Below are 10,378 nucleotides of genomic sequence, written 5' to 3'. Positions count from 1 at the left end.
CGAATACGGATATTGGATGATAAATAATATATAACACACCATTATCAATTTAAATAAATAAATTAAAAATTGTAAATCATTTAAAAAAATATGTGGGTAAATGGATATCCAATATCTGTATTCGAATTCGAAAATTATATCCGACCGTATCCAAATCCGTATCCGATTTTTTTTAAATATTCTATCCGTATCCAAATCGAATAGGAATTTTTTATCCGAATCGAGTCGGATAGTGGGTCAGGTCAGAGTTAATCCGACCCGTTTTCACCCCTAGGTTTATGTGATTAAAAAAAATATATTAGATATAATTAATCCAAAACAAATATCATTTTATTGAGATGAGAATAAAGAAGTATGATTATGCATTTAATACTAGTTTGTTTTCTTGTTCTATTATATTAATTTTGTATTTAGACGACACAAGTATTAATAAGTAAAATACATAAAATAATTATAAATATTTATGTAATACAACTAGAAATTACATTCTGCGAAATACATTCAGCAAATTACAAATGTAAGATAGCTATGGCTTAGTCTAACTTTTTATATGAAATAACTTCAATAATTGTGCGAATTGGTCCACTTAGAATAGTTTTAATCTGTGAAGCCCCTGCAGTCTTGCATGGATTGCAGATAGGCTATCGGCTAGGGTGAAAGTAGTCGTTGAGTATGAAGAGCTGGTGAGGATTTTGAATGGTGATCTAGTTGTGCCTTGGAGACTCAGGGGCACCATAGCTGGCTGTCGAAGTATGGTGAGTAACTTTAATGCTGTTGTGTTCTCACATACCCAGAGAGAGATGAACAGAGCGACGGATTGGGTAAGCAGGCTTGGGAGAAGAGTTGCTAACAGGGTCTGTTGGAGTATTGAATCCCCAAAGCTGAAGGAACTTGAGGCCATTCTCCGACAGTATAGAGAGTATCCATTGGCCTCCTTGTAACCTCTAGCTGATTTCAGCTCATCAATCAAAAAAATATATATATATTTATCTATTTCACTAGTGCTATTGCGTTGTTTGTTCGTCCGTGGTTTCGTCCATAGTTTTCTAATATTCTTGGATATTAATAGGTTAATTTCATAATTGGCACAACCGAAATATCTGAATGGCATTCAAACTATTAAAAAATAATCGACTAGATCTTGTGCCTAGCCACTAAAATGATTCAATATCCCTATCATTTGTTTGGTCAACTAGATCTTATGTCTGGCCATTTGATTCATCGCAGGTACATTATTTAAACAAGTTGCTAATGCGTTGACCTGAATACTAAAATCAAAATATAGCGTTCAATCAATCGTCCTAAGTGGTGCAAGATTGTTTCATCAGTTCTTTTATTATGATACTTGTATGATTCGTGCACACCTCTACTGCAATTCTAAATGTTGTTTGAACTTGAGAAAAAATTAATTATTTGTGTTAGACTAAAAGATGTTCTCTATATCAATAGCTCCTTCCTTTTTTCCCTTTTTTTTTCTTTGTTTCTTTTGGAACAGAATTATAAATGCTGCACATTTCTAAGCTCTTGTCATTCTAAAATTTTAGAGTTGCATACTTGAGATTCTCATATCTTTCTCTACCAAACACACACCTCTCTCCATCCTTCATTCAGTATTTGATCACATTGTCTTTTCATTTCAGTGCTTGCTCTTCCACAATTGTAAGCTACCACCTGATGTTCTTTTCTTTCTATTATCAGTTTGCAAGATTGTAGTCCACCAAAACTCTTTATCCCCCAAAAAGAAAAAAAAAAAAGAAAATCCACATTTGCTTAATTCCTTGCATCTTATCGATTGTTCTATCATTCCTGTTTTTCTCTTTTCAACACATATTATTTGTCATTCTTGAAATCAATGGAGCTCCTAGCCAAATTCATTGGCATATGCCAATCTCCTTTGACTTCTTTGATGGATCTCATAACTAAGCACGCAACATATCCTTTTAAAGTTGGCAACAATGTGAAAGCCCTCCAAGACGCCTCCAGAAATTTGGAAGAGAAGACGAAGGATGTCAACATGCAAATAGAGAGCGCCGAGAGAAAAGGTCTTATAGCAAAGAATCAAGTACAATGGTGGCTAAAGAAGGTGAAGGCCATCGTCGTCGAAACGCAAGCAATCGGAGAAAAATACAAGCAAAGGAGTTGCAATTGTCTCAGTGGATACTCTCTCAATTGCTGCTCAAACTACTCCATCAGCAAGAGAGCTGCTAAGAAGCTTGTAGAGGTTCAAAAGTTGTCCGAGGAAGGAGAACTTGAATCAGTTGCTATGAAGCAGCCTCCTCCGCTTATCCCAGATATGCCCATCATATCTAATGCATCAAGTCAAATAGATTCCAACCTTCAAGAGGCACTTCGCTACCTTAAAGAAGATGATACTGTGACAATGATTGGAATTTGGGGTATGGGTGGTGTAGGGAAGACTCACCTCCTTAAACAAATCCAAAATTCTTTTTATCGTGGGAACTCTATCTTTGATGTCGTGATTCTTGTCACAGCTTCTAAAGAGTGCTCAGTATCAAAGGTTCAAGATGAAATAATTAAGAAACTTGGCCTGCGCAAGCCCGACGATGTACAATTGAATGCCGAGACTATCTCTAATTTCTTGGCTCATAGAAGCTTTCTTCTGCTGTTGGATGATTTGTGGGGACCCCTAGATCTTGAAGCAGTTGGTGTTCCAATCTCTCTCACTGCAGTCGGCTCTTACAAGCAAAAGGTGGTATTGACAACAAGATCAGACGAAGTCTGCGGTGCCATGAGAGTGGAACGACAAATTAAAGTGCAAAAATTGGATGAGGTTGTCGCATGGAGCTTGTTCCAAAAGAATGTCGGTGAGCAGACTCTTAGCTCAGATCCTTACATACCAACTATTGCAAAAGAAATCGTCAAAGAGTTGGGCGGCTTGCCTTTGGCCTTGATCACCATCGGGAGTTCCATGCATGCCAAGAAGGATTATAGATCATGGGAATGGGCCCTCGAGCTACTTAGGGAATCGCGACTTCCTGAGATCAAATGTGGGCGAAATGCAAAAGAAGACACGACCTTTCATATATTGAAGTTTAGCTATGAAAGCTTGGAGTCTAATACACTGAGGCAGTGTTTCTTGAGCTGTTCCATGTGGCCTGAGGATTATGAAATCCCGAAAGAGGAGCTCATCCGATGTTGGATCGGGTTAGGCCTAGTAAAGGTGGACAAAGCGCTACGAAGTTCTTATAATTATGGATATGATCTCATAGATAAGCTACAAGCAGCATGCTTATTGGAGGATCCAATCGGCTATGAAACAGGAGGCTTTTTGATTGAGAGTGTGAAAATGCATGATGTGCTTCGTGACATGGCATTATGGATAGCCCGTGATTATGGAGAGAACAGCAATAAATGGATCGTCAAAACAGACGTTGGGCAAGCAGAGAATATCAGTAATGATGCAGAGCGAATAGCAGTAATGAACATTTCCTACAAAAGATTGCCTTTTCCTTACGGTACTCTTCCTCCTCTTACTAAACTTACAACCCTAATTCTCCGGGGTTATGACCTGCATGAAGGACGAATACTTGTAAATATCCAGGCTTTCGACGCACTCATATATCTAGACCTTGAGAAAGCCAGCCTGAAAGAATTCCCTGTGGAGATATGTAAGCTGGTCAAACTTCAATACCTCAATCTAAATCACAACCCAATTGAGTCACTGCCGAAGGAGCTGAAATCTCTTACCAATCTCAAATACTTGCATCTCAGAGAAAATTACATTCACACAATATCAAAGGGTGCTTTCTCGAAACTCCATGCGCTTCGAGTGCTTGACTTATTCAGTAACTGGGGGATTGGCTACCCACCGTCATTGTTGAAAGAATTGAAGAGTTTGAATAACCTGAGAGCTCTTGGAATCACGGCGAAAGGTGACTTTCAGTTCCAATCACTTGAGAAGTCAACCAATATGCCTATTCAATCTCTTGGAATATACAATTTGAAGAAACCTACGCTCTCCTTGATGGGTAATATTCTTCAGAAATTGAATCACTTTGAGATATGGGATAGTGGAACGCAAGAAATACTAATTCAAAGAAGTGGACAAAATGCCAACTCGCATCTCGATCTTGAGATACTTCGCCTCACTTCGATGGAGGATTTGAAATCGATCTCGTGGACGGGAGTTTCTCCAAAGGATGTATTTCCAAAACTTCGGCACTTAGAATTTTTCGTGTGCCACAAGATAGAGAACGCCTCATGGATAGTGCATCTTCCGTGCCTCCGGGAACTGTACATCAATGCATGCTTCAATGTGAAGTATGTTATCTGTAGCATGGAGGACAACCATGGTGAGAATTCTGTGGCAGAAATACAAGAAGAGGGAGGAGGTGCATTGGTTCCTACTTTTCCTTGCCTCCAGATTATGAAGTTGATTAATCTTCCAGAGCTATACGTCGTTTGTGATCCGACAATCACCTTCCCATCCTTGCGATATCTTCATGTTGAAGGATGTGAAAAATTGAAGAAACTACCTTTCCAGCCACATACCATACCAAGTACATTAGAGAAAATAAAATGTGATAGATCATGGTGGGAAAGTTTAGAATTGGAGGAAGACAGCCTCAAAGCTTCTCTAGAAAGAGTTTGCAAATTTTAATGACATAGGCTTCCTTGACAAGAAGTCAGATATTCCTACTATGTTGTAGTTGCTTCTCTTTTGAAATTAATGTTATATTGTCAACTATTTGCTAATGACCATGAAGTGCACGTTGTTCTCTGCACATTACTTTTTCACATAATCTAATATATGTATCTTTTTTCGTTGTCAGTTTAAATTTATATCTCGTAGTTTCTTTTTTTTCTTTTGATAATTTGCCATCCCATTGGTTATTTTATATACTACATGCTGCATTGGCAGTCCTGGCAGCACGATACTTAGCCTATAGAATTAGATGCCAAATTTAAGAAACAATCAGCAAAATCGTAGTACTTTTTAATGGTTTATATATATTTACTCCCCGTTCTTCTTATGTCCAAAATTAATTTATCCCTCTATATTTTAAATAGTCTCAAATCAATTCTTGTATTTACGAATAAAATATGAAATTTAATAGTTAGATCACATCTCGGAACAAAATAAATATGGGTTAAAAAACTCAAATAAAAAATCTAACTATTTTGCCTAATATAACATGATAGAGCATTTTGGTAATTTGCTTGCACTCCATTAGCTTTGACAGAAAAATTGACAGTTTTACTTTAGTTGTAAATAAAGAAATTGGTTTGTGACCTTTGAATTATAAGAGGTAAAGTGATTTTAAGCATAAGTACAAATAGATAGAAACACCCCAAAAAAAAAAAGCCAAGCGCATGCACTGACTTCTTCTCTCTTCTCTCCTCCCTCCTCCTATAGAACCTAATCCTCCCCTTTAACCCTTTTCTATTCCCAACCGCTCTCTTCTCCCTCATTCCTCTCTCTCTCTCTCTCTCTCTCTCTCTCTCTCTCTCTCTCTCTCTCTCTCTTCTCTGTTACATGCTGTCGAAGAGCTCGACAAGGGCTTTAGAGCACCGGCGGACCCAACCAACCCCCCAACTTGATCGCTAGGTTAGTCCTGAATCCCTCCTTATAGTTAATTTGGTTTTTGTCTAAATCATATTTCACTTATAGATTTACTATTTTTATCTTCGCTGGAGGAATTCTCTAGTCGGCAACTTCATGTTGATAGCCCACCAATTGAACTTCCGCTACATCAACCTCTTATCATAGGTACCATATTTGGGTAGACACAAGGTGCATGGGAGGCAATGTGGCTGGCTTCTTGAGCTGCTTGTGGCCACTGCTCAGCCTCTCTATGGGCTACGTGGTAAGCCGTAGCCCACACCTGGTAACCAGTCCTATCTTTCCCCTTAGTTTAGTGGGCTACAGTAGGCCCGCATCTCTTTTTCTCAACCAGTGCAATGCAAGGCTAGGCCTTGAGCCTAACCCAACCTATGGACCATAGGTTAGCCCACTATTAGTCTTTTATTTTCTTTTATTTATGTTAGCTATCCTTCAAGAATTTTTTCCCAATCATTTTATTAATATAAATTAGGATAATACATAACTAAAGTTAGTTAGTTTAAACTTATTAATCTTTACATTTTATTTTAATGCCTTTGACATTTATAATTAAGGATAATACTAATTTTACCATCAATGACCAATTTAATTAATACAAAATAATATTATTAAAGGAAAGAATAAATGCAAGACCTAGTCAAACTTATTTGGACCTAGAGAGTCTAATTTAAATTTATGCAATAAGAAAGTTAGTTTTATAAGTTTGTCTTTCTTATGTCTTATTTTATCTTATAAGTTATTAGATTCATTACTGTGCGATGAGGATCTTGAGATTTAGAAGGAGCCCGATTGTTAAGGAGAATTAGTTAGATTCCAGAGATACTTCAAGAGAATTAAATCATAATTTAGTCTATGAGTAATTTAACTATTCTAATGATGATTACTTTATGTCATTATTGCTTACTTTTACATGCATGAGCAATGGCTACTTAATTATTAATTACTTATTGCTTTATTTATGATATACTCTATGCTTAGTTATTTAGAGAAATTTCAAGCAAATTAAATCTTGCATGATATAAATAAAAAGTAATAGAAGACATGACACCACATGCACATATCATTATCAGTCTAATCCTGACTAAACAATACCATTTTCACTCACTCAATTCGGAGTTAAGGGTAGAGTGTATTATATAGTATTATTATATTAGTGGCTACACTTGAGATCGTTAGCTTATGAAGCATTCAGGTGATTACAATGCCTTGTTTGGAGACTAGGCTAGTATGATAATAAAAGGATGTCTAAGATGTGGGCTATAACTCTAGCACTACCTGATAATGCATAATCATGGCATCCATTGATCTATGGTATGTGATGATCCTATTATGTACGATAATTTGGCTACAAGCAATGATTATGTTGTGTGCAATGATTTACTAAAGTGGTGATGATAATGATGATGATATCGGGGTATGGGACTATGACAGTCCTTAGTCTGATGGCCATAAATAACCGATCATATGTAGCATCGACAAATATGTACGAGCGATATTACCGTTAGATGATGATTTCTCCTTGTTATTATGTTTGCTATGTGGGTTATGATATCATTGATAAGTTTGCTATGTGGATTATGACACATTATGAGATATTCTGATTATATGAGTAATTATTCTAATTTATGATATTATTATGCAATTATGTGATTTATAACTAAATGAAAGCTAATTGTAAATTACATTGTATAAATTTACCACGATATGTTGATAATTATGGGCATGCATTAATATTTTTATCACACATTAGACTATTATTGGATTATAGGGTCATTTTTGTTCACCATCTTTTTTTTGGAAATATTTCAAAGTTAGATGTGGAGGATGTGGATATCAAGGAGTAGTAGATTATTTTTCTTTTAGAGTTGCTTGTTTTATTTTTCTTCCTAGTTGGACTTTAGCCTGGGTTTTTATGTTTTAAATTTGTATATGGATATGTATTCCTCGAGACTTGTTGAAGCCAGTGATACCTGTAATTCTGAATTTTTGCTTGGATTGTTAAGGTATTTTGGACCTATCTTAGATACCTTGTGAGAATATTACACTAACGGTAAGAATAACATGAATTTTTTCACGTGAAAAACACGTGAATTTTAGGGGTAAAATGTATTTACCTTTTTTCAATTCAAAAAGAATGTTTATGAATCTTCTAAATCTCTAGCTTGATATATTCTCTGTGGATAACAAACTAATATAAAATTGAAAACAAAGACTATTTGGCTTTTCGTGCAATTTAATGAGTCTATTTACATGTAAAATGAACTGGTTCTATTATGAAAATTAATTATTCGCTAGAAGACAGTGCAAATTTTTCTTATAAAATATAGGGTGTAAACTATAATTTTATTAAAAGACAAAGTGTTGTATGCAAATTTTTCTTAATTAACAAATTAGTAATTTAAAATTACTTTTGGAACTATTGATTATTAGTCAAAGATATCGATGAGAGTTTTCTAACCATATTTTTTATTAAAATAATAATATTAATGGAACCTATTAATTAATTTAAAATATTATATATATATATGTATATATTTATTTATTTATTTATTATAATAATAATTTAATACTAAAGATAGAGCCCACTGCATTTAAGTGCACCCGACTTTTGACTCCAAATATAAAGCCCATGGTTGGAGTGTAAGTTTTGAGACTAAATTATGATGTGATCTGGCCTGATTGGATCATATGGGACATTAGATTTGCTACGATGAATTAGGTTAGTCTCAGGCTATGGTGTTTAAATGGTACTAGACAACTTTCGAACGCTAAAGCCCCGTCAAAGAATAGGACTCTTGAATTCTGGCGTTCAAACGATCATAGTCGGCATTCGAACACCACATGTCGAAGAATAAGTGCTCTCAGATTTTGCATTCGAACGCCACAACCTTGTTGAAGAAAAAATGTTCTCGGGTTTTAGCGTTTAAACAACCACAAGCTCGACATTTGAACTCCTAAACCTAAGACTATAGCCTAGCCAATGATGGCGAAATGAATAATTCCTAGTTTAAATACGAAATTATGAATTACAGTCAGAATTTCGTACTTAAACGCAGAATTTCGTACTTAAACACAAAATTTAAATTATGCATAGTTTCAAAAAAATATTCAAAAGATAATTATCTGACTTCCATAAATTATAAAACTAATTGTATAAATTGGTGACATCATGATCTATATTATATTCAGAGTTTCTTCAAATTATGAATCTATCTATGTCGAAATAAATAATTCTTAGTTTAATTACGAAATTCTATGTTTAAGTGCGAAATTATATATTTAAGTGCGAAATTTTATGTTTAAGTACGAAATTCTATGTTACAATTTACATAAAAATAAACAATAAACATGTAGAGTCATGCTTTTCATTATTTAAATAATTTTAATTATTTTACTACTATACCAAATAGTATTTTACTTTATTAATTAAAGGGTGATTATAGAGACTTGTATAGAAAGAAAAAAAGAGTGATTAAGAAATAGAAGAAGAAGAAGCAATAACAGAATGAAGAAGTAGAATAAGAAGAATAAAATATATTAACAACTTTCGCAAATATTATAACAACTTTCGTTGTTCTTACTATACATTACAGAATTTACATAAAAATAAATAATAGTTATGTAGAGTCATGATTTTGGTTATTTAACTAATCATAATTATCTTTTGCCATTTCTGTCAGATAAATAACAAAAAATATGACTCTATAATTATGAAATATGTATATTATGTAGCGTATAAAAAGTGTATAAAAAAATGAAAGTTGTTAATATGTTTTTTTTATTATTATTATTTTCTATTGTTGCTTCTTTTTATTAATTTATTTCACCACTGAAGTTGTTAAAAGACAATAAAATGTGTATAGAGAAAAAAAATAAAAGTCGTTAAAAGAAAAAAAATATATAAATTCTCACTACTATCTCTGATTAATCTCTTACTTTATTAATTAAAAATCAATTAGAGAAACTTGTATAGAAAAAAAAATTTAAGACATAGAAGAAGAAGAAAAAGGAGAAAAAAAAAAGAAAGAAGAAGAAGCAATAACAGAAAAATAAATGGTATAAGAAGAAAAAATATATATTACTAACTTTCGTAAATATAATAACTTTTATTTTAACAACTTTCTTTGTTTTTTTTTTACATTGCAGAATTTACATACTTCACCATTATAATTTACAAGAAAACATAGACCAATCATATAGAGTCATGTTTTTAGTTATTTTATTAATTATAAATATCTCACTATGATCTCCAATTAATCTCTTATTGTATTAATTAAAGAACAATTAGATAAATTTTTATAGAAAAAAGGAAGAATGATTAAGGGATAGGAGAAGAAAAACAATAACAAAGAAAAAGAACTAGAAGAAAAAGAAAAAATATTAACAACTTTTACAACTATAATAACAACTTTTATTAATTTTTAACAATTTTCGTTATTTTTTCTATCAGAATTTACATATTTTATAATTACAATTTACATAAAAATAAAAAATAATCATGTAGAGTCATGCTTTTGATTATTTAATTAATTATAATTATCTCACTACTATCTCTAATTAATTTGTTACTTTATTAATTAAAGAGTGATTAGATAAACTTGCATAGAAAAAAGAAAAAGAATAATTAAGGGATAGAAAAAAGCATAAGAAGAAGAATTAGAAGGAGAAGGAGAAGGAGAAGGAGAAGAAAGAGACGGAGAAGGTGGAGGAGGAGGTGTAGGAGGAGGTAGAGGAGAAGAAGGAGAAGAACTTCGGCAACTTCTACAAATTTTTCTTCTAAAAGTTCTTTCTAAA

The 10,378-nt window shown here is 33.3% G+C and overlaps 1 protein-coding gene across 1 annotated transcript; it reads left to right on the top strand.

Moving 5' to 3' along the window:
* The first annotated feature begins 1,852 nt into the window (after positions 1-1,852).
* Positions 1,853-4,621, top strand: LOC140768369 (probable disease resistance protein At5g63020). Its single transcript, XM_073108625.1, has one exon. The coding sequence runs from the start codon at positions 1,853-1,855 to the stop codon at positions 4,619-4,621; it is 2,769 nt and encodes a 922-aa protein (XP_072964726.1).
* The last annotated feature ends 5,757 nt before the right edge of the window (positions 4,622-10,378 follow it).

Source organism: Typha angustifolia, chromosome 10, assembly GCF_048772165.1.
Source record: "Typha angustifolia cultivar Huaian chromosome 10, ASM4877216v1, whole genome shotgun sequence".
In the NCBI taxonomy this organism is placed as follows: domain Eukaryota; kingdom Viridiplantae; phylum Streptophyta; class Magnoliopsida; order Poales; family Typhaceae; genus Typha; species Typha angustifolia.
The sequence above is the reverse complement of the archived record's forward strand: the minus strand, read 5'-3'. Positions and strand labels throughout refer to the sequence as shown.